General features: G+C 40.7%; 2 protein-coding genes across 2 annotated transcripts; one reads left to right on the top strand and one right to left on the bottom strand.

Annotated features, from left to right (window-relative positions):
* Window positions 1-1,180: 1,180 nt before the first annotated feature.
* On the bottom strand, window positions 1,181-4,556 carry LOC149069334 (uncharacterized). Its single transcript, XM_089249192.1, has 2 exons — window positions 3,898-4,556; window positions 1,181-3,285 (listed from the first exon to the last, which is right to left on the bottom strand). The coding sequence occupies exon 2, from the start codon at window positions 3,279-3,281 to the stop codon at window positions 1,878-1,880; it is 1,404 nt and encodes a 467-aa protein (XP_089105318.1). The 5' UTR covers window positions 3,282-3,285; window positions 3,898-4,556; the 3' UTR covers window positions 1,181-1,877.
* On the top strand, window positions 4,466-15,716 carry LOC149069333 (uncharacterized). Its single transcript, XM_089249191.1, has 2 exons — window positions 4,466-4,750; window positions 11,778-15,716. The coding sequence occupies exons 1-2, from the start codon at window positions 4,523-4,525 to the stop codon at window positions 15,510-15,512; spliced, it is 3,963 nt and encodes a 1,320-aa protein (XP_089105317.1). The 5' UTR covers window positions 4,466-4,522; the 3' UTR covers window positions 15,513-15,716.
* The last annotated feature ends 9,662 nt before the right edge of the window (window positions 15,717-25,378 follow it).

Here is a 25,378-nt window from a genome sequence, read left to right as displayed (position 1 = left end):
ATTTATCAATTACTCTAGGGCAGCGGTTCTCAACCGGTGCTCCGCCTTGGGGCTCCTTGTGCACTCTCCAGGGGCTCCGCGGCCTCTCGAGGAAATTAAAAAAAAATATATATTTTTATGTTAAGTAGTAAAAATAAATCAGTAATTTTAATGAATAATTAAAAAATAGGCCTACCGGGCTCCGGCATAGAATATTTTTACTAAAAAGGGTTCCGCGAGTCAAAAAAGGTTGAGAACCGCTGCTCTAGGGTATTTTGCACAATCACAGGTGAAGGTGATAAATTTGAAGTATTTATCAAATTCACCAACAATACTTGGTTATTATGCACAATCACCGATAAAATTGGTTTTCAGTATGTATCGAATTTACCAACATGTGTGTATTATATATAATCTCCGGTAAGAGTGATAAATTTATCAAACTTGCCAAGAGGATTGGTAAGTATGCCGATAAGTTAATGTCAAATTTACCTTATCATATATAAATCCAGAAAACTTCCAAAATGCTTTTCATTCTGTTTAGTGCTATCAAATTCTGATCAAATAAATTTCATCAGTTTTTCCTAACTATTTGTATCATGGGTTTCCAAATTGTGTTCCATGGAACCCTGGTTCCGCAAAAGCTTTTCCAAGATTCGGCGTTATCAATTAGCTTATTTTTAGTCAATTAATTAACTAAAAATTAGTAAATTAACTAAGTTAAGTAATTAAGTTAACTTAGTTAAGTTATTTTTAGTTTATTCCTTCATTACTCTTAAATTTATTTCATATTCATTAGTAGGGTGATTTTAGCGGTTTTGGTGCACAATAGGACTGCGCATTTGCTGCGCATCAAACAATAGGGCTCCCCACTTGCTGCGCATCAAACAATAGGGCTCCCCACTTGCTGCGCATCAAACAAATGGGTGCTTCGCACTTGTTGAGGCTCGCTAGATGGCGCTTCCTATGACGTCATTCCTAAATTATCGTTCTTGCCTATGATGTCATTCCCAAATTATCGTTTTTCAGGGGGGTCATTCCTAAATTAAACTTTATTTCCCAAGTGATGATTTTTTTCAGGGAACATTCCTAAATTAAACTTTTGAATTCATTTTCTGACTTAGAAAAAATTTGCTCCTAAATTAAACTTTATTTCCTGACTTGTTTTTTTTTTTTTGGAGGTATGCATTTTTCCATCCCAAGTGATGAGATTATTTCAAAGAGGGGTCATTCCTAAATTAATCTTTTCTTCCACAAATTATTGTTTTTTTACTGACTTAGTTATTTTTCTAATGATTTTTTTTTTTCATTCCTAAATTAAACTTTTGAATTCATTTTCTGACTTAGAAAAAATTTGCTCCTAAATTAAACTTTATTTTCTGACTTGGTTTTTTTTTTTTTCTCAACACCCTGGGAAATTTAAAGTTCATTACCGTTCTTTCAACTCTTTCCCAAATTATCGTTTATTTTCTGACTTCCCAAGTGATGAGATTATTTCAAAGAGGGGTCATTCCTAAATTAAACTTTATTTTCTGACTTTGTTATTTTTTGGAGGGATGCATTTTCTAACTTAATTTTTTTCTATCCCAAGATTTTCCCATAACGTCACTTCGAAGATATCACCAAAGAGAAGGATCTTTCCCAAATTATCGTTTAATTTCAGACTTTTTTTTTTTTTTCTAACTTGGGGATCTTTCCTACATTAAACTTTATTTTCTGATGATTTTTTCATTCCTAAATTAAACTTTATTTTCTAAACTAAACAAAGATGAATCGTTTCATTAATTTTAAAATAAAATTTTTTTCAAGTCACAAATAAACTTTTGTATGTCCAAGCTGAAAAGTAAAAATAAACCAAAGGAGCAATAAAATACAAAGTCATTTTATATGATTTTCATTTATTTCAAATAAATTTCTTCTATCTTAGATTTCAAAACATCAAAATCAATCGCATTAAAACATTTTTCCGCTACATCGTAATTTTCCGCCAGAGTTTTAGCGACTTCGCGAAAGTCAATCAGGGTTAAAGCATGATCAAAATATTTATAAAACATTAAATTATCATTCAACTGCAGACATTCATGACCCAACTGATTAGCATATCCCATGGAACACCCATGGCAGTCAACAATTTTTTCGATGCTAGCAAAAAGTTTTTCACTCACCAATTTAGCCAAAATGTCGGTGATATCCATAGAACTCGTTCCTTTAGTTTGGTTTTCGCGCACACACACTTTCAGATAGTCCAAGCAGAGCGTTTTCTGCACGAGCTCACTGATCACGGTATGAAGTGGTTTATCATCCTCGCTCCAGAAGAGTGCCTCGATTGCCTGGAAAGTCATTTTGAGGGGGTTTTCGGAGCACTTGAAAATTTTGTTGTCCCCGCGATGTAGAGTTTGAATTAGCACATCATCACCGCTGTAGTCCACGATCAGGTTCTCCGACACTAGGAAAGTTCTATCAACGCGTTGCAGCATAGTACGACGAGAGAATTCGGTTCTCAAACATTCCCACACGTACGGCGAAAGAGTCACTCCATTTTTAGCTGGGTGCATGAGTCCATCGCGTTCGAAAAATTCTCGAATATGTACGCGCACTTCACCACTGAAGATCACGACGCTGACGAAAAAGTTCTCCTTCACGTGAAAGATGTTGGGAGGCGGCGCTTCCTTATTGAATCCACTGCTGCGAGATCTCTTAGCCGATGGTGGTTGAGTGTTCGGTGATGGGCGCTTGTTACTCGAAACCATTTTCCGGAACGTCAGGCTGAGTCGGACGTCTTTTACTTTTGGGTCTTTAGGTATCGCGTGACGCCACAGCTGGTTGGTTGGAGGTAGCATCGTCAGCAGGCTGTTGTGTTCCAGGATTCGGTCCACGGATTGGTGCCCCCGTCGAGAGAACACGAGCTTTCTTTCAGCGCCCAGGGAGAGGCAAGCGATGGGGTAATCTTTGACGAGCTGTGATTCGTCATCGGAATGCGGGGAGATGCTCTTGGTTCCATCAGAGTATCGGTTGACGACAACAAAGTTGTAGTCATGGCCTGAGATGCTCTCGACCACGGCTTTCAAATCCAAGAGGAGAGGTGTCCACGGTTGGGCCTGGAGGGTCATTCCGGAAAAGGTGTAGTGTAGGCCAGCGTCACCATACCCAGCATGCTGTCTGGGCATCGGATAAGTCTTGTCGCCAAACTTGAAGACGCATTCCTCTGCTGGACGGTACACGATTTCAGATTCGAGCTGGTGTAGTATCGCAACGGAAGTATCCAGTACGTTCCGAGCGTATTCATAGCGGAGGCTTTCCATCTGTCTAAATGAAAACAACGCATACAGTCTCTCTCCGCAACTCTCAAGATGAAAAAAAAAAAAATTGCGAAATATATATTTTAACAGAAGTTTTTTTTTTTTTTTTAAGTTTTTTAAATTTTTATTATTATTATTATTTTACAAAATTAAATTTTTATGCATCTAACCATTCAGCGCATGCTACGACCTTGCTTCTTGCGCAATGCCCTTTTTGCAGAGGGTGAAACCCGCAAGAAGTCAAGGATTTTGGGAAGTTTAAGACTTTCACTGTCTCCAGGTTGAATCGTTGCTCTAGAAATTTTTTTTTTTGCCTGCAGTTCACATAAATGCAACTATATCTGTTATTAACAGTGGTGAGATGAATTTTCATTAAATTATAATCGAAAAGCCCTTCCCCCCATCTAATATTAAGAAGATTTCTGCTAACCCAGAGCATTTGTGGGAAATCTTCTTCGGATAGCTCCTTGCTAGAGAATGGCGGCTTGTAGAGAGAGTGATATACTCTCCCTGTGCTTAAATCAAAGCAAGCCATTTCCTTAACAACATATATCCCACTTTTAAGCAAGAATCCCTCAAAATCTAACACGCAAGAAGCCATAGAAAAAAAAAATCTTACCAAGTTGCGGAGAGAGAAGTGTATCCAAGCGAGCGAGAGAACTAAGTTAAGGAATTGTGTCTGTCCCGCAGTTTATATACTGCAGTTGCAGTTGATAAGCATAAGTATAGGAATATACTGTGAATCTCAAAGTGCACCCAGTAGCATCACTATCTCATTCACGTGAATCACTAATACAATATATTCATGTGAGCATGCATCACTGATACAGTACCAATATCTAATGATACACTATCCAATGTTACATGAATCACTGATAATGATGTGAGTAGCATCACTATCTCATTCACGTGAATCACTGATACAATATATTCATGTGAGCATGCATCACTGATACAGTACCAATATCTAACGATACACTATCCAATGTTACATAAATCACTGATAATGATATTGACGTGAGTATGCATCACTCGCGTTGCTTCGATTATTCTGCACGCGACACTGATAACTATATGAGTACTGTCTGCCCGAGTAATGACGCATAGCACACGAGACTCGTTATCGCTTCCTAACCCTTTATCTCATTAAAAGTATCATCTTCTTTGCAGATCCTCTCACTTCGTTTTTGAGTTTTGTCCAGACAGCATCAAGTTTTTTAGCTTTCGCTTCGTACGTTCGCGCAATGGCTAGTTTTATCGATTTCGGTATAAGTAAAGAAGAATTAGTTAGATTGTTGGAAAATGACGATAATTTCGTCAATGAATGTCTCAACGAGGATTTAGTTAGTGATCGCGATATAAAATTAATGATTGAGGATGAGGAGAATTTCATCCAGCAATGCCTGAAGCGTCCTGCGCCAGTAGAAGCTGGACCAAGTGGATATGCTCCGTCAGAGAAGAAGAAGAAAGAGGTTAGTTGTTTTTTTAAATTATCGCGCGTTAAATTTTATTCCAAATTAATTTTCAGGAGTAAATTTTATTTCGAGTTGAATTTATTTCATGTAAGGTATTTAAACTCATTTATTTAATGGTAGAGCTGCGAAACATCTGGGAATTTCATTACAAGTTAAATTTTATTTCGAGTTAAATTTAATTTCAAATCAAATTTATTTATGTCGCGAGTTAAATTTTCATTCATCGAAAAAAAAATTATTCAGTTGTATTTCATGTCGCGAAACAATTTCTCAGGCGTAAATTTATTTCAAGTTAAATTTATTTCATGTAAGGTATTTAAACTTTATTTAATGGTAGAGCTGCGAAACATCTGGGAATTTCATTACAAGTTAAATTTTATTCCGAGTTAAATTTAATTTCAAATCAAATTTATTTATGTCGCGAGTTAAATTTTCATTCATCGAAAAAAAATTATTCAGTTGTATTTCATGTCGCGAAACAATTTCTCAGGCGTAAATTTATTTCAAGTTAAATTTATTTCATGTAAGGTATTTAAACTTTATTTAATGGTAGAGCTGCGAAACATCTGGGAATTTCATGTCGCGAAACAATTTCAAAACGACACAAGAATTCAAATAGAAATTTTTTTATTCAATTGTACATCAGCAGACTCGTGAATCAATTTATACATTTGCGCACTGGTGAGATTAACGGCTTTCGTAGTGGGCGCATTTCCGCTAAAATAGCGTATATCGTAGGTTTTATTACAATACGTGAGAAAAATATTTCCTCCCAGCGGAAGAGAGGAATTACATCTTTCAAAGTCCATTTGATTTTTATATGTTGTTGCTATAAGAGTAAATAATATAACAATCAGTATCGTGAATATGGCGAACATTCTCTTGTGTCTTATCAGTTCTCCATTACTCTCCAATTCGTAGGACCAGCAGCTCGGTAAATCGAATGACGGTACATCCGTTTTCCATGCGATACCCTGCTTTCTATTGTTTTGATCGTAGATCACGGCTTCCACTGTTGTTGGCATTTCAAAGCTCTAACCAAATATGTTTCAAAAATGGGTTTTTTATATAATCTCTCGGAGCTCCGGTTTCTTCTAGCGCTTTCAGGAAAATTTCTTGACCCACCACGGGTGATTTTCTCCGACCGACCACACTTGATATCAAATCGCGAATGTCGCTTCCTTTGATGAGTCTGCTCTTATAAACGATCGAGCCGTTAGAATTAATTTTTAATATGTTCGGATGCTTATTTATATGCGTGATAATTTTTTCTGAGTGCCCTCTTTGCGATTTCGGGACAGAAATCAGAGCTATTGGTAATTCGTCAACTTTCTTTTTCTTCTCTTTTTCTACTTCTTGAATTTTCGGTTCTGGTAACCGCGGTGGATTGTTCTCGGCGACGTTGATTCTCTTGTTCAGCAGATTCTGATAGAGTTTAATTTTTATAGCTTCGGGCTCCTTGCTTCGCAGTATTTTCAACATCTCGTTGTCCAACTCAGAAAGCTGCTCTTTTGTGGTCACATGACGCGATAACAATTGTTCTGGAACCAGAGCGAATTTCTGTGCGTGCTCCATTATCTCGTGAACAAAGTGGCGAGGGTTTGTATGGCGGCTGGGATTAACTGGAACAAAAAACCTCCTTTCTGAATCAGCACGCGCTTTTTCTCGTATAGCGGCGTCTTTTTGCAGGCGAGTTTGCGAAGTGTATTTCTGTGCCTTTTCAGTTTATTTTTCTGTTTTGAGGATAACGGTATGACACCCTTCAAAATATTGAGTGAGCACTCGCAGACTGTCTTTAATGCTGATTTCGGTAATTTCTTCAACAAATCCTTACGTTTATTCCTCGGACAGGCAGAGAGTAGACGAAGCACTTGTTGCTTCTCCAATGCCATACTTTAAAATAACGATGTTTTTATTCCAACCATATGCTATATGCTATAGCCTTCTTCAGCGCGCAGTGCTTTATCATGTTTTCGTGGAGAAAACAGTTCGCGCTCACTTCTGGCAAGTCCACAATGTTGGGGCAGAGAATCGCATCTAGATTATAAACTTTTAACCCGTACTGCTGCAGTAGCATCCGACACTTGTCGTGGCCTTTCGTATACAATACGACTTTTGATAATCGCTGCAAATGTTGCTCCAGCATTTCAAAAGGTACATCACCCGCCGACCACGATATTTCGTGTATGTTGTTGGTGACGTAGAGACATTGGTGTCTATCTCTAGGAGATAATTCCGAAAACTTTTTGGGCGGTTTATATACATAGTGAAAATTTTCTCTCGAATGCATGAAACACCACGCCAACTCCTTGATTATGAATGTTCTATCCGACAGCTGGAAACCCTCGACCTCTATCACAGCCGTCATGTTCGAAAATGGAAAGTTTCATTTCCTGGGTTTATAGATATATTGCGTCTGCCCAGGTAACACGTTAGTGCGCAGGCGCATTTCCTCCTCCGTCTCGGGTCGTAAATCAACCATTAAATACGAATACGGTTTTTTCGTGCTATCCTCGAACACCTCGTTGAAAAATTTGATTTTATTGGGAAACAGCTGACGTCCCAGGTGGGTCACCTGACTGACATCTCTTCTATTTTTGAATAGAAACATATATTGCGCGTTCAGAGAAACGTTTCTCATTTCCCGCCCCTGGTGAAACACGTTCTGCACTATGAAAATCACGGTCAATTTTCTGTGGTGACTGTACTTTGTGAAAAGGTTTGCTAATTTTTTCTCGCCCGATAGCTCGTTCATGAGGTCATCTAAAATCACCAAGCTGTCTTCTTCCACGCTTTCGAAATTGCTCCCCTCTCGAAACTCAACGTAGTCTTCCATATCTTCGAACAAAGTCTGATATTCGCCGTAAAACCATATAACTCGTTTCGGACGAGGCTCTCGAAACATTTCGTTTCTGTGTTTTAATAGTTCTCTGAGAAAATATGTTTTTCCCGAACCGGTGGGTCCGGCAATGAGCACGGTGCTCGGATGTGTCAGCTTGAAAGGTTCCATAGTAAATGACAAATGAATGAATTTTTTTTCTCTTTTATTTAACAGAAAAATTTTTCTTTACAAAGCTTGCTACGCGCATATCGTTTTGCATATTAAAACGCGATACAATATTATTCATACTTTTGCCGATACATCGAGAATAGATAAAAAAAATCACATAGTGACCGCACACGGTTGTCTTATCTGATTGTAACATGACGTCATTATAGTCGACGCGCGAGTAGCGTCGTAGAAATCTGTTTATGTGTCCCTTCTTGAAATAGGTGGGCGGGTTCCCGTAAGAGTCGAAGAAATCAGCTCTCGCTTCGTTTTCGATGTAAATAGCCAACCAGTGCGTTCCGGGTTCATTCTCTCTGTCCGTGTTCACAACCAGTGCAGCGGGATAAGCGATCACATTTTCGGGTAAATTGTCACTCGCAAAAACACCTAGGAAAGCCTTTCGAGTGTGGGGGTGTGTCGAGAGGGCGTGCTCTATCTGTTTAGTGTTCATCCCGCAAAGTCACACAAGACGCTTCTGGACTTTGTTATTTCCACCAGCGATTCGAATTCGGCGAATATGATAACCGACACGGTCTTGATCAAGGCTGAGGAGAACTTGAGTTCCACTCGCAGATTGCCCTGCTTTTGTAGGTGCACGTGTCCGCAGTCGCTCATGTCGGGTATCAGGTTGAAGGCGAAGAGGCAGTAACCGCCGGCTTCATATTCTTCTCTGCTCACGTCACATCCTTTATCTTCTCCGGGCCTTCCGGTGCCCACGAAGAGTGTGTTGTAGGCTCTGATGACGTGTCTGTTCCTAAAGTCTGGTTGTAGCGACGTGTGGGGGACGGGTCTTCCATCGATAGAAACAGAAACAAAGTTGACGTTGTTGTGCTTGAAGTCGAAGGGGTTCAAATTGAACGTTCCGTTGAATGCTTCCGTGTCCACCATGCCCATAACCAATCTCTTGGGCATGACCCCGAGAAATACGTTATCTTGCACGAAACTCATGCTTCCCATGGATATCGAATAAACCTTGCATATCACGCGGTTAATGCAATATTTGGCTGTTGTTTTCTCGAGCGCCATGGCATGCGCTACAGCCACAGCAGGATTCATTCTTACTTTACGCACAAAAATACTCGCTTGCTCGATAACCACGTCGCAACCCTGAGCAGCAGTGATCAGAAAGAACTCGGGTTTCGAGCGAACCAGTCTCATCTTCAAGTCCACCAGAGAGAGCATCAGCTTCGGTTGATAGAATATGTCGACGTGAGGCACGCCCATCATTTCAAAAGAATTTTCCGCGAGTTTAGCTCTTTTCTTGGCCCCCTCGTTCTTGGTTAGGTCAGACATGTGACCTGCAGTGTCCTTGTAGTAGCCCTCGGCTGTCAGGGGTCCTTTCTTTGCATCCGATCCGTAGTTAAGCAGCGTTTCCAGGTAAGCTCGATACGGATAAGTGTGTGATGAGTTTGTGAGCGTTCTTCCATTCAACGTGACGTCAATCTGAGAGAAAAGGGTATGCAAGAAATTATTCGCCGTCGATACGGCTTCGGCGGTTTCTGGTTTTGTCACCTTTACTCTGACATACAGCTGAGTGGCAGAAAGGTCTATGTATTCTTCGGCACTACCGGCCACGTGAAATTCGATGGGGGCCCCCGAATCACGCACTTGAGATATGGGATGGTACTGGACCCATTCGGCTGATTCTATAGAGGTTTCCGTGGGTGGCACCGTGAACAGATCGGCTTCGCTTTTCAAACACTCATGAGAATTTTCGTGGATTAAAGCCATCGCTGAATATATCGGATGTCGACAGCTTTCTAGCTCTCTTCTTACTGACGGTTTTCTTGACGAGTCTCTTCCTTTTATTCTTTCCTCCGAGCATGGATTTGATTTTATTGGCCCCCTTATCCGTGAGAGACCTTCCGGCTTCCTTGGCACGATCGCGAGCTGCGATCTTTGCGTCTTTTCCTTGAACGATGTCGTTGGCGAAATCCACACCAGAGCGCAACAGTTGAGAACCGACTGCCTTGGCACCGCGTTTCAACAGGGGCACGGCCGATCTGAAGAGAGAGCTGAATATAGATCCGAGACCATACCCCCTCTGCAGGGCGCTACCCTGATAATATCCGAGTCCGTTTCCAGCCTGAGCGAGATAATAATCGTTGATGCTGTGGGCACAGCTCCGGTACGGTTTATAATGCATGTCGCAGTCTAAAGTGTAGTTTCACTATCACCTTTCCACGTTGAAATGTGAAAAACTTGCCCATGTGCGTCCTTAAATACATGTGAACGATGTCGAAACTCTTTCTGGCCAGCGGCACGTAATGGGCGCGTTCGAAAGACACGCTGACGATATCCCCGTCCTGACCGCTAGTTTTCACGATTCTCAGTAGCGGGGCGTAGGTGTTACCCACGACCTGAGGTTCGACCAGGTTGCAGTACACGTACAAGAGATGAAAGTCTAATTTAGGATCGGCTGTGAAAGGACCCTCGACTATGGTCGGACCCTCTATCAGGCCGGGTTCGAAACCCAGGTTTTCGGCTATACCGTGTCTGAGACTGAGCTTGGTGTCTTTCTTGAGGTTCACCTTAACTTTTTTCGTGATTTTATTGTACGTCACACCAATCTTGTCTTGAAAATTTTGAGTGGATATGGCTTTGATCAGTTCGGGGGTCGTCTCGTAGAAACCCGGGGCTATGCGACCGGTCTTCATTATCTTGTTTCCGACATCGAATTCGAAAGTGTTTGTCTCTTGAGTGATGTTGTGGAATGAATGGGGATAAATTATCTCCGACAGTGCGACTTCCATCTCGGATTCGAATTCCAGGGTGTTTGGAAGTTTAACCACGAAACTCGAGAGCGTGTTGTCGGGAAAAAAGTCTCTGGAAGCATCGCTGGGTAGAGTGAGATAGAAAGAAGCCATCTCTGAAATGACAGATGCGCGCACTGTTTCCGGGTTTTTATAGGACCACCCACGCGTTGAATTTTTTCGGATACCCCCGAAATTTCACGAGGTATTGAATAATTCCTTTTCTTCTCCTCTTCTTTAAAACTTTTTCAATCGGAAATTTTTCTCCCATCTTTACACCTACCATCTCTTCAGCGTAGAATGTGCCCTTGATTTCTTCCCCCATCAGGTCCTCGAGCTTGTAAACGGGAATTTCCCTTTTCACGCACTCGGTCACCACGAATATCTCTTCGGTGAAATTAGAATCGTACCCCCTCTCGAAGGTGTGTTTTGATCTTGTGATGCGCACGTGATCACCCACTTTAAACTTGCAATCTTGTTTCTTGGGTGTATCCCCATAGAGATTGTTCCACACCTCCGGCTCGTTTCCGGGGTTCACGTCCACGGGCCTCATTTTTATAGACCTGTGATACCTGTGATTGTAACTCCACACGAGGTCTTCGATCATGTCGATGTAGCGATACGTGTTCTTGGCAGTGAAGTACTTGTACATCCAGTTTCTGAGAGACCTGTTCCATCTTTCCACCACGCTGGCCTTTATCTGTTCGTTCTCCGTAGTGAAAAACTTTACACCTTGACGCTTGAGGTAGCGCTGGACTGGTGACGCTATAAATTCGCGCCCCTTATCGCTCTGTAGCGCCACTGGTTGACGTTGTTGAAAGATGCTTTCTAAAGCTTTGGCCACGCTGTCACCGGTTTTCCTTTTGAGAGGCACGACGAAACCGTACTTGGAAAAGACGTCGATGCACGTTAAAAGATAGTTGTAACCATCGTTGTGAATTGCTAGATTACGCATGTCCACCAAGTCGATTTGAAATTGACTGTTTAGACCGGCCACTATTGTTTTGTTGCGGGGAAACACTTTTTTAATGGATCTGTGTAACGTGTACGCTCTCTCGCCAGCCAACCAATCTCTGATTTCTTTTTTCTTTGATGACTTGAGCACGCGCTTGAGGGCGGATACGCCACCGAAACTAGCGGGAAGACGTGGGTTTCTATACCTCTCATCCATTGCTTGTGTTAGACTTACGTGTCCTACATTCCCTTTTTATTTGTTTTTCAGGAGCGACACCTATGCGAGACGTGCGGCAAGGAGTTTTCCTTGCGTAGGAATCTGAATCAGCACAGGCTAACGCATGGCGAGCGTCGCCACAAGTGTTTGGTGTGCGATGCAGCGTTTCACCGCAAGAGCGATTTGATGCGCCACCAGCGTGCCATGGGGCATGGTGCGCCACCCCAGCATGGTGTGCCCCCACAGTGGGCACAAGGAGCACCACCACAGAGGCCATCACCGAGCCATCACCGAGCAGGACCACCCCAGCATGATGCGTCCCCACAGTGGGCGCAAGGAGGAGCACCACCACAGCGGCCATCACCGAGCCATGGGGCACAGCAGCAGCTTGGAGCACCCCAAGGAGGAGGAGGGCAAGTCAGGCGCGCACTCGACATGTTGTCGACGCACGAATTGATCCCCACCCCAGACACCGAAATGGATATGACCACCTTCCTCGACAGCGTGAGAGAGGAGTTGACGCGGCTGTTGAGGGAGGACATGACCACCCACAGGTCCCTTAAATGGAACATCGTCGCGACTGCTGTTTTTTCCAGGAAAGGAAGTGACGGCGAGGACGAGTTCTGCAACGGGTATCTTCGAAGTAAAATGCTCACCACTTTAACCGCCGACCAGATAGAAGAGCACCTACAAATAGCCTTCGTAAAGGTAAAGCAGGCGACAGAGGATTTTGAAGGCAGCGGAAGTGGTTGGGTGCTCGAGCGCGTGCTCTTGCTTGAGCTAAACACGGCGCAATACCAACCACTAGCGGCCGCCACTTATATTCCGCTGCCAAAGGGGGTAGCCAGCAGAAGAGCAGTGGTAAATGTAAAGAACGATGATGAGAAATGCTTTCTCTGGTGTGTGTTGGCTGCCCTACACCCGGTGAAGCAAAACCCCGAAAGGGTGTTCAACTATATTCAGTATGAGAATGAATTGAATACCAGTGAATTAGTATACCCGGTGACACTTAAACAAATCCCACGGTTCGAAGCTGCGAATTCAGTGCGCATTAACGTCTTTGGGTTGGAGGGGGGAGAAGTCTTTCCTCTCAGGATTAGTGAGGTGGTGTCTGGTACACCAATCAACCTCTTGTTCATCAGCAACGAGACAACGTCGCACTACTGCCTCATCCAAAACATGTCTCGTTTGCTTTCCTACACGACCAAGTATGAAGGTGCATCCCACTTTTGCAATTATTGCTTGCAACGCTTCTCCTCCCTCGAGCAGCTGAATGCGCACGAACCACTTTGCCAGACACACGGTCTGCAACGAGTGACGTATCCCGGTGTAGACGACAACGTGATGTTCTTCAAGAACAACCATTACCAGCTGCACGTTCCATACGTCATATATGCGGACTTTGAGGCGATCTTGGAGAAGGTGGACAGCTGTAAGCCGAACCCGTCTCTCTCTAGCACAACCCAGAAGAGCCTTCACCGCCCCTGTGGATTCGCGTATACGGTCGTGGGGCCCGATGGTGTATACGTGAAAGAGCCCACAGTGTACAGGGGTGAAGATTGCGTGGACGTCTTCTTCCGGTGTCTCGTCGAAGAAGAACGAGTGGTTATGGGCAAGCTCGACAACCCGGTGCCTCTGCAGATGACAGCTGAAGATGAAGAGAGATTCGGGAATGCGACCACTTGTATGGTGTGCGACCGCCCACTCGGTGACGACAGGGTTCGTGACCACTGTCACATCACCGGTGGTTTTAGAGCGGCGCTGCATCAGAAGTGCAATCTCCAGCTCAGGTTAAGACGTCACATCCCGGTTATATTTCACAATTTACAAAACTACGACGCTCATTTCCTGATGCAAGGACTTTCCCGGTACCCCGATCGCAGGATCCAGGTGATCGGGAGGAATATGGAGAAATTTATCTCCTTTTCTCTCGGTCGCCTGCGATTCCTGGATTCCAACCAGTTCTTGGCGGCGTCGTTGGATTCGCTCGTGCAAGCGATGAACCCCGGTGACTTCAACAACATGAAGAAATGTTTTGGAGCTACGAGTCATCTTCTTCAACGTAAAGGATGTTATCCGTACGAGTACGTTGACTCGTTTGAGAAGTTCGAAGATCCGGTGCTGCCCCCACGAGAGGCCTTTTACACCTCTCTGGGGGATCAACATATAACCAGTGACGAGTATACATATGCGCATACCGTTTGGAGAGAATTCCGGTGTTCCAACCTCGGTGATTACCACAACCTCTACGTGAAGACTGACGTGCTGCTTCTCGGGGATGTGTTCGAGAGTTTTAGAAAACTCTGCGAAGAAAACTACAAGATCGACCCGGTGCATACGTTCACATCCCCGGGATTGGCCTGGAACGCATGTCTGCGAATGACCGGTGTCAAGCTCGAATTGATCAACGATCCGGACATGCATCTCTTCATGGAGAAAGGTATCCGAGGTGGGGTCTCAGTGATCTCCAAGCGGTATGCGCGAGCCAACAACCCGTTAATACCCGGTTATAACCCCAGTGAACCTACATCATATATCATGTACTATGATGTGAATAATTTATATGGAAAGTGTATGATGGAGCCCCTCCCGGTGAGAGACTTCAGATGGTTGTCCCCCAGTGAACTTGAGAGCATCGATTTTCTCAACATCGATGACAACGCCGTCAAGGGGTATATTTTAGAAGTGGACATGGAATACCCGGTGAAGTTGCACGACGAGCACAATTGTTTCCCCTTGGCGGCAGAAAACATTGAAATTACTGGTGACATGCTCTCTCCATTCATCAGAAGACCCGGTGATAAACCATCCAAAAAGCTCTCACCAAATCTGATGAACAAAACTTCCTATGTGATCCATTACCGGTGCCTGAAGTTATACACGTCGCTGGGAATGAAGCTGACGGGTGTTCGGCGTGCAGTCGAATTCACACAAGAGCCTTGGATACGCCCGTACATAGCGTTCAACACCGAAAAGAGGAAGCAAGCCCGGTGCGAATTCGAAAAGGACTTCTATAAGCTCCTCAACAACGCTGTGTACGGGAAATCGCTAGAAAATTTGAGGAAGCACGTCGACATCCGTCTCGCCAACAATCAGAAGAGCTTGAGGAAGCTAATATCATCCCCGGCATTCGAATGCTTCAGGATAATCACCGGTGAGTTAGCCGTCATCAAGATGTTGAAGACGAAAATCCATCTGGACAGGCCCATATATACCGGTGTCACGATTTTGGACCTGTCCAAACACTTGATGGCGGACTTCCATTATAATTTTATGAAGAAAAAGTACGGACCCGGTGTGGAAGTTTTGTTCACAGATACAGATTCATTCCTCTACGAGATAAAAACCGGTGACATTTACAAAGACATGAGGGAGGAGCTACACAGGTTCGACACGTCAAACTATCCCGGTGATCATCCTCTGTTTAGCCTGCACAACAAAAAAGTGGTGGGCGTCATGAAGGACGAGAACGGCGGCGAACCCGTTGTGGAATTCGTCGGATTAAGATCAAAAATGTACAGCATGGTCACAGCAGTCGCGGAGAAGAAGACCGCCAAAGGGGTCGTTCGTGCGGTCGTCAAAAAGCATCTCAAACATCAAGACTACCTGACTTGCCTCCGCAACAACTCCTCGATCAAAAACACCATGCTAAAAATCTCCTCCAGTAACCACAAACTTCAAACGGTCGCCCTCCGCAAAACGTCGCTGTGCCCTCGCGACGATAAACGCTATATTCTCGGTGATGGCATTAAAACATATGCGTATGGCCACTATGCCATTCGATGAACAGTGCTACATGGACACTGATGTACATATTTTTTCCCATTTATTTTAACATATTTTTCCATTTATTTTGTATATATTTTTTTCCATTTATTTTGTATATATTTTTTTCCATTTATTTTGTATATATATTTTTTCCATTTATTCTTGTATATATATTTTTTCTCATTTATTTTGTGTATCATTAAAATTTAATTTTCTTTATCATCAATGCTTCTGTCATTAATTGAGTTACGTGTGATTTTTTTTTTTTCAGCTTGAGTATGATGAAAAGTCAATAACATTTCTTTTTGAGGGAATTTTATTTTACAGCTTGATATGTGAAAAAAAAAGTTTAATTTAGGAATGAAAAAAAAAAATCATTAGAAAAATAACTAAGTCAGTAAAAAAACAATAATTTGTGGAAGAAAAGATTAATTTAGGAATGACCCCTCTTTGAAATAATCTCATCACTTGGGATGGAAAAAAAAAATTTAGGAGCATCCCTCCAAAAAAAAAAAACAAGTCAGGAAATAAAGTTTAATTTAGGAGCAAATTTTTTCTAAGTCAGAAAATGAATTCAAAAGTTTAATTTAGGAATGTTCCCTGAAAAAAATCATCACTTGGGAAATAAAGTTTAATTTAGGAATGACCCCCCTGAAAAACGATAATTTGGGAATGACGTCATAGGCAAGAACGATAATTTAGGAATGACGTCATAGGAAGCGCCATCTAGCGAGCCTCAACAAGTGCGAAGCACCCATTTGTTTGATGCGCAGCAAGTGGGGAGCCCTATTGTTTGATGCGCAGCAAGTGGGGAGCCCTATTGTTTGATGCGCAGCAAATGCGCAGTCCTATTGTGCACCAAAACCGCTAAAATCACCCTACTTTCATTTCTTATTCACTTATTCGTTTATTCCCTTTATTCATTTCTTCTCATTTGTTTTTTTTATTTCTTAGTCATCATTTTTTTTTCTCTCTTTTTTAGGACGGAAAGATGTTTTCCATGAAAGCCTCATAAGCATTAACAGTTCCGTTCGAACCAATAGATGGAAAATCTCTGGTTTCAGTACCATGTTTACATATCATACATCAATATTTGCTTACTATTTATATGTTACATACACACCTTCCTTTCGCACTAATTAAACTATTCAAGCTCACAGAGAATGGAATAAATGAGACACGAAAGGCTTTGGGGCCTCACATTTGGATGAATAAATTTATATCACGAATGGTCTTTACGAAACGGAATTAATTCGAATGGCGGAGCTTAAAGCGGGACAAAACGCATTTCGTTTATGGATGTCAACTTGAATTAACGCTCGGGAAAGAGGACGGATCAGAACACCACGTAGAAGTATGGAGCTTAATCTCGATCACCTCTAATCCGATTCCTAAAAGGATAGAGCGTTAATCTCCTTTTTGTTTGGCGGTAGAACCACTTTGCCCCCGAAGCAGCGAGAAAATATCCTACGAAAGCGGTAGAATACAAATACACACATACGTATGAAGGGGATGTAGTATGTTCCATTCGTACTTTTATTATTATTTTTAATACACATATTCTCTGCCCGCGATCCCCTTTCCATTGAGAGCAATGTAAAAATCACACTCTGTGCCAATCACCATCCGGCAGTTCTTTTTTATTCCTTCCGTAAGCACCTGTCATACCGAATGAACTCGGTCTAGTACTTTATTTGGTTGACTGGATTAACACGTATAAACTAATCCACTCACTCCACCCGTCGCTCATCAAAAACTTTTTGCACCCGTGTCTAATTGACGTGAGATATCACCTATACTTATCCGAAGGATTGACAGATATTCATTTTTTTTTGGCACCTGCAAAAGTGTTTTTTGCTAAACTCCTCTTGGACTATTTAACATGCTTGGATAAGTAACTGCTCACGGGACAAAAAATACAAAAGAAGCTCAAGCTACCAAAGCCGAATGGAATATCAACTGTGAAATTTCAATAGTTGATGGAAACAAACAATTAATTGAATAAACTTAATCCTAAGAATAATGTAATACACATAAGCATTTCTTAACCCTTTTTTGCCCGTGACCCCCCCCCCCTTTGGACCATAATTTCTTTTCGTGCACACCCCTCCCCCTTTTATCCAGGGCCACCAATATTACCCAGGAGTGAGATCCTTTCTACATACTCATTGAGTTCATTTTTTTGAGTAAATTTACAGTGAACGAAAATTTTAAAAATAAGTTCGATCTCTTGACCCCTAAACTAGAGTTCAGTAATGGTTCTATGCTGGACCATCTGAACATCATGGGCCTCGGGCAAAGTGATATTCTACCACCCCTCCTGAATTTCCTGGAAGTCCAGCAGTTACCTAAACTCAAAAATCATAGCACCCATTCTCATTATGCAACTTTCCTATAGGCATAACCCCTACCTTCCCGCGAGATGCTCGGAAAGTGTCATGTGTGAAGATAGCCTTTGTCCTTTGGACAGTTCTGCTGGATTCTGAAAAAAGTCGCGCTTTATCCAATCAAATTTCACTTGAAAAAGCTTCTTTTTTTTCGCATCTGAAATTGTTTTCACAGCTCTGTGCGGCTCTCTTAGCCACCTTTAATAGCTCCCATTCTATTTATTTTTTATTCTTGGCCACCTTATAATATCCCAATACCAGAGAAGAGCCATATGGGCCCAGGTTGACAAACACTGTTATACAGCCCTGTTTTCTGTACCGTTCATTCGGAGCTTTGAGTTGTTTTCTGTGCTCGATTGTAAAGAGTGCAGTGAAACCAACCACCAAACGAGATGCAGGTTCTTCATCACCTATATACAGCTTGCATTGCTAACAGCGCGCGCACCGCATTTTACTGACGAACCGTTGATCTTAGAGGCGTACTTCCAATCAGAAAAAATATCTAAATAACGTGTAGCAATCAGATATATCATTCATGATGCAAAGGGTTGTGTAATTATTAAAATAAAAAAAGTTAACTTTTTATATGGACACCCTGTTCTCAAAACCCAATTACAAAGTTATTACCCTGTCTCTCCTGATGCCAAAAAAAATGCCACGTTTCTAACAGATTCACTGAGATGTTCAAATTCGAAGAACGGAGGAAAGGTGGGGGGAAAAAAGGAATTAAATGCGGGTAAAACGGTTTTCCTGCACTTAACGCTGTTTTCCTCAACTTTCCTCCGTTTTTCGAATTCTATTATCTCAGCGAATAAGGCACTTAGAAACATGGGATTTTTTTTTTGTTGGCGTCAAAAGAGACAAGGCAACAACTTTCTAATTGGGTTTTGAGAACAGGGTGTCCATATAAAAAGTTAAATGTTTTACTTTGATAACTACACAACCCCTTGCAACATGAATGGCATATCTGATTGCTGCACGTTATTTGGATACTTTTCCTGATTGGAAGCACGCCTCTAAGATCAACGGTTCGTCAGTAAAATGCGGTGCGGGCTGTTAGCTACGCACCCTGTATATATTATTTTATGAACGCAATTTGGACCATCCTTACAGGTGTGTGGCAAGTGTGGCCACACTTGACCTTACGCGTGGGAAGGGCACCACATTAGTGAAATGAAAAGAAGTTTTTTTTTTTTGTAATAATAAAACAATGTGGATGCTTTTCAAGAATGAAATTTTTGTATGAAAATTTGAATAGCATAAGGAAGTTTCGAAAACAGTTCGTCTCGCTAACATAATGTGAACAAAATCAAAAAATTATCTAACTATGTAACTACCACTATGTAAACCTTTTCATGGGCGGGCCACTACAGAAATCTGCGAGTGTCACTCACACATTCCCCTAAAGTAGTCATCTTTAAGTTAAGTACATAACACTTACATATAATTTTCCGACATGCACCAATTCATTATAAATTCTTCGGAAAAATGTTTTATGAGGTGCATGTGTGATTTAGTATTATATCCATAATAGTGTATGATAAGAAATTCATTCAAAACTGCAACATCTTCAATCAGCTACTCTGCATCGCGCAGGTGCCTGCTGAAGCAATCAAGAATGCTCGATTTTGCACTTGCGATATATGCTATATATCACAAGAGTTCCCATTATGCTGGTCTTATTATTAACATATTTAAGTGTTGTCATTTGAGTGCTCTTTTGTTGATGCTGAGCATGAACTTTGCTCGCGACTGGTGAAGGGCTGAAGAAACCTACTATAACCAACCATACCGATTGCAAGCGGCTTATGAAAACATCATAAGACAAAGCATGATCTTTACAAGTTTCATTGCCTTTAAAATGTCTTTATTATTACTTTTTATAGAATTATAATACTTAATTATATAATCTCAAATGCCTTCTCCACTTCCCCCCCCCCCGTTATGCTCAGTACGTATAGTGTTGGGACAATCTATATAACATTATAACGGCACACGTATCACTCTTGGCAGCGAGAGGAAGGGAGCAAAAAGGAGGTAAAAAATTATCACCGTACAGAGAGTTAGTTGCCCGTTAAAAGAAGGGAGATGGGGGGAATATTGAATAGGCCGCACAGAGGAGAATAAAAAGGCCTAGGTGTCAGCAAAAAAAAGGGCTTCATATAAAAGAAATTTTCTTATATGCAAGGCCGAAGCCTGCGCCAAGGTTTTTTTTTATGCGCAGACTAGGAGTGTTTTATGTTGTAAATATGAATGGTTTTTGTGTTGCCTTTCCCCTTAACGGTGACAGCGGACATTGTTTTTCTACGGCACCCAGTATTTCAAGTTATACACTGTGTGCTCGTGAGTTTTTCTGTGCGCGTCTCTATCGTCGGGGAATATAAAAATAATAACCTTTTGATTTTTTTCCCCTCTCTCTTCTATACGTTTGCAATTTGAATTAATAGTGCATTTTTCATTTCTTGTGCGGAAAATCAGGAGAGTGGCTGCTATGGTTCGAGGCTGAATGCATTAATTCCAATGTCGTTCGTTGCCTTCCTTTTACAATGACAAAAAAATAAAATGGATTTTTTACGCCCGCATTCGGGTGAGAAGCCAAAGACTTTTTTTAAGAGACCTTATTATGCAATGTTAAATTCCCCATTCCACAACGTCTGTCTAGAGTAAATTTTATAGCTTTTCAATAGGAATACTGTATTTATACCAACTTGGGACGCGCGTTGAATTATCGAACACATTTCACTGCATATTCCTATTTATGAAGCAAAATTAAGAAAATTTCTATGACGAGTCTTATTTTCTTAATTTTCTGCCATGTTTGCCAATAAATCCAACGGTACTGAAGGAAAAAATAATTTCACGTGTCTGGAGTTTTCAATTTTTTTAGCAATATTTCAAATTTCAAAGCAAGTTTTATTCATTTCACTGAGTCGAGAAATGTTTCTAGAAAAATATACACTTATTTTCGCATGAAGTAGCCTATTTTTAGCGTTTGCTTTTTTTGGAAGACAATAAAATTTTTATATTTGATTTGCAATTTATCTATTCGTATCTACACACGTGAGTTAATCTGCAAATCATTACTGATTGATTGCCATCAACGTCAAATTGAATTTAACATTAAACTTCCCTTTTTTGATCAAACATAAATTCATTTTTCTTGATTGAAAATTCATGCATTAATTTTTAGACTGGCAAGAAAAATGAACTAAAAATTTTCTGGTTGTGTCGTAAAAAAAAGCTAAATTTTTTTAGAAAATCTTGTACAAAGGGTGATACCATAACTCAACTTGTCACCTTTTACTGGCGAATCGTTGATCCTAGAGGCATACTTCCAATTAGAAAAATTATGCAATCAACGTGTCGACATCAGATACGTCATTCATGTTGCAAGGAGTTGTATAGCTATAAAAGTAAAAAATAAAAAAAATGTAACTTTTTATATAAGGTAACTTCTTCGGACATCCTATCCGAAAAACCCTATTAGGAAGTTGTTGCCCTGTGTCTCCTGAGGCCAAACAAAAAAAATTCCACGTTTCTTAGTGAAATATTCGTTGAAATATTTGAATTCAAAAATTGGAGGAAAAATTAGGAAAGAACAGCATAAACTAACGGACAATGCTTCTTTCCCTCATTTATGCTGCTATTTCCCAAATTTTCTCCAATTTTTAAAAGCTTAGCAAATATTGCACTTAGTAACATGGATTTTTTTTATTTTTTTTTGGTCTCAAGAGAGACAGAGCAATAACTTCTAATAGGTTTTTAGGACAGTTTGTCCGTATAAAAAGTTCACTTTTTCATTTCAATAACTATACAACTCCTTGTAATATGAATGACTTATCTGAACTCTACACGTTATTTGGATACTTTTTCTAGTTGAAAGTATGTCTCTAGGATCAACGGTTCCTCAGTAAAACGTGGCAAGGGGGAATTATGGAGTTACCCTGCATATGAACCCCATTCATAAATAGATAAGACACCGCCCATTTATATGACTCGCATTAATACCATTTTCAGAAAAGCTGTCCCGATTCATCCCTATACGTTTTAATGTCAAATTATTTCACGAGGGACAACTTCAATTACACTACCGTTTTCATTCCAACTCGAACCCCAGATTTGAACCGCGAAATATACCCTCTCTGCGACTCAAGGCCGTAGCGGAGGGGGCCTTGAGGGGTCTGCCCCCTTCCCGAAATCTCAGAAAATGGCCGAATAAAGGGAAAAAGATGGCCAAATCTGTTGTTCTATTACTTTGGTTCCCACCCCCCCCCCCCGAAAAAAATTTCTGGCTACAGGCCTGCTGCGAGTATTAATCGAATCGTAAGTTTTTGTTTGTCCTGTAGGTCGCATGAACACGTTACACTGAAATCATCGTACATAAATATTGTTACTGTAGGATTTTTTAGTAATTTTTAAGTATTTTTACACAAGGGGTTTTAAAACGTCTCTTCACAGAGAACAAACAGACATTCAACACAAAACATGGCAATTCCGGCTTTTGCCATTTTATCTTCAAAATATGGAAGACAGGTGGCAGCACCAGTATAACACCAAACACGCATAACTCTAAGAACATAGATACGTTAGGGCCACGCATATACACAGACAGAGAAATCCCCTCAAAGGAATGTTTACGAGGTGCATGTATGCTTAAGTAGTAGTTGTAGGAAGTTTCAAAGAGATAAATTGCCAACAGTTAAGAAGGTATATAAGCATACAACAGGTTGGTGACAATTCTTAAGTAGGCTCAAAAAAGGTGATTTTTTTTTGTGTTTTTGAGAATTCTGGTAATATTTCGAGCCCAAAATGAAATACAGTCGACACTTATAATAATGCAAGGATGACGTCATTCTCCGCAACCATACGAAGGTGTTGAACAACTGGATGTTGTCATCCTTGCATAAGTCGCCATCTGGTGGCAGCGTCAGCAGTTGTGAGCTTGGCCTGGGTCTGGTCCGGCCGTCCATGTACGGTCCCTTTCAGTATACACGAGCTCCAAGGAAAGATTGAGAGATTCGGTGCCTCTGTAGTCTAGGGCGTTCACCCGGAAAGTGAAAGGACGTGGGTTCGATTCCCCGCAGGGGCAGTTGAATTTTCTCTTTTTCCAAAATATATCTTCGCAACATCCAGTTGTTGAAAACCTTCGTACTTATAATAATGACTGTGCATTACAGCGACCGGTACGACGAGTCCTAAATTTCTATTATTCATATCATGTTATTTTCGAACCGATATAATGACCTGAAAATATCATCTCATCTATTACAACGTCTGAAATCAGATGGTGCATTCTTTTATGCAAAGAAATCAACAAAATCTGTCCTTAAGTTTATTTGACCTATTAAAATTGAACTTGTATCAGGTTAGACAATTATAATAAATTTTCAATGCTACTGCTTACATTATGTATATAACAAAATCATTATTTTTTAATACATCCGAGTACGCAATTTTCTCAAATCGTTATAACGTGTCGAATGTAATTTCAATTTTTTTGAAAGAATACCGTATGTTCCTATCGTGTTTTGCCTCTCATCCATACGTGACAACCTTGAAACTAAGCCTCTCCGTAGTGACAATGTTCATCACCGGGGAATAATAAAAAATTGAAGGTGTGGGTAGGATGTAAATTTTTTTCTCGTGACTTTTTTTTCAATTCAAATCAATTTTCTTCACTTTAAGAAAAAATTGTGAATCTGACATTCTGTATCAAACTAGCAGTAATACATACCTGGCACTGGCCGGGTTTCCTTCATATACTGGGAGCATTAACAAAGTGATAAACCATTTTTTGGGAACCAAAGTTAACAAAAGTATAAATTCCAAAATTCATTGTTGCTGGACAGTTCTTTGACCCTATCGGGAATTTGCCTATGACGAACTTTTAAAATAGCCTACCGTTTAACCACTTTATGATCAAGGACGTAATATTGCGTCCAAACGCCAGTGAAATAAATTCAAATAAATAAATTCCCAAGTCTATTTTTTCCCCTCTCTCCTCATCACCATGAAACTTTCTTGAAACCCTATGAAAAAAAGTAGTTCTTTTCATCTCTGTGATGAGGTAAAAAGCTTCTATTCTAAGGGTAAATACGTTCTACTACATACATGTACATAAGAGGGGGAAAGAAACAGATAGGTGAGGGTGAAAAGAGAAATATACTTTATACCAATCTCTCATCTGTAATATACTGATTATTTTCCTTTCACTTGTTTTTTTCCCTTCCTTTTTCTAACATGCCATTATGTTAAAATAAGGTTATCAAATCTTGCATCGTATTTGTCGTTGATTCGTTAACCAGAAATCATTCGAATTTCTTACCAATCGCTTGTGAGCGAAGCGGTTAAGTTGAAGCTTGTTTGGTGCACATACAAAATTTGGCAGAAACGATGATTACGTGACCAACTGGGTCCTAGCTGGTATGAAATTTTAGATTTGTTTTTTTTTAAGAACATACATACAGAAAATCAATTTTATATAATATATAGATGTGTAGTTTTTCATTTTACAGCACCATCTGTGAGTGAAATTTGAACTTTCTTTTATCAAAAAGAACTTAAGGCCATGATAAGTTATTTTTATATAAATTGCACCTTTTTATGTCTATTGGTTAATTTGTTATTAATTTGATATTTATTCTTTGGGAATGCTGTGTTTGTGTGACATCATTTTGTAATCGATCGGGGCTAACAAGAAAGAGAGGGCTATGGCCAACACCACACTATAAATACAGTATTTCTATAGTGTGGTATTGCTATGGTGGCATTCGGAGTAGAAACAATGATCACGTGACCAACTGGGTCCTAGCTTTCTTCCGTTCCCCAAGCGCACCCGTAGCATAGCTTTCCTGCAAAAAACATCCTCCGCAATAGTCAAGTTCTTCGAACTTAGCAAACCATTATCTGCGATCTTTCGCAGCATATAAATACGCATTCTGCTTGTAACACGTGGCATGTTCTGCTCCAAACAGTTTATAAAGAAAAATGATTTAACACTGATATATATATATATATATACGAAATATTAATCTTCTAAAATTCTTTCTACACAAATTTGAATGCCATTTTCTCTCAAATATTGGATAGATCTATTTTCTTCTTACTGGATAATTACTGTATACTAATCTCATGGCTCCCACATCCTGGAGCAGGGCCCCAAGGCTGAGATCCTTTACGGGTTCTTTTATAGTGAACTTATAGCATGAAAAAAAAAATTATAGCAAATGTCCTAGCCTTGCGTTAGCCCTGGTACTCGATAGGATATGGAATTCAAAGAAATCCTTGTTTTACACGATTGGCCGTAGTTTCGTATTTTATGGTAGAAATCAGTAGTAGTTGACAAGTATGCTCTTATGTATGTCCTTTGTTTCTAGCGCTATTCTTGATGCGTTGAGAAACGTTATTTGAGGACTTAGTAACAATTCCTTCAATTCCAATTTCCTTTGATTGATGCTTTGCTAGCTGGCTATGTCGAATCATCTGTTCCCGAAGTTG

The sequence above is a fragment of the Pholcus phalangioides genome, unplaced genomic scaffold, assembly GCF_987345545.1.
Source record: "Pholcus phalangioides strain wild (caught in Gottingen) unplaced genomic scaffold, Ppha-v1.0 ptg000022l_1, whole genome shotgun sequence".
Classification (NCBI taxonomy): domain Eukaryota; kingdom Metazoa; phylum Arthropoda; class Arachnida; order Araneae; family Pholcidae; genus Pholcus; species Pholcus phalangioides.
This window is presented reverse-complemented; position numbering and strand designations above follow the sequence as displayed.

Coding starts and splice junctions, on each gene's coding strand:
- LOC149069334 (XM_089249192.1), bottom strand. CDS start 3,281: ATGGAAAGCCTCCGCTATGAATACGCTCGGAACGTACTGGATACTTCC.
- LOC149069333 (XM_089249191.1), top strand. CDS start 4,523: ATGGCTAGTTTTATCGATTTCGGTATAAGTAAAGAAGAATTAGTTAGA. Junction 4,751..11,777: donor CAGAGAAGAAGAAGAAAGAG/GTTAGTTGTTTT, acceptor TTTGTTTTTCAG/GAGCGACACCTATGCGAGAC.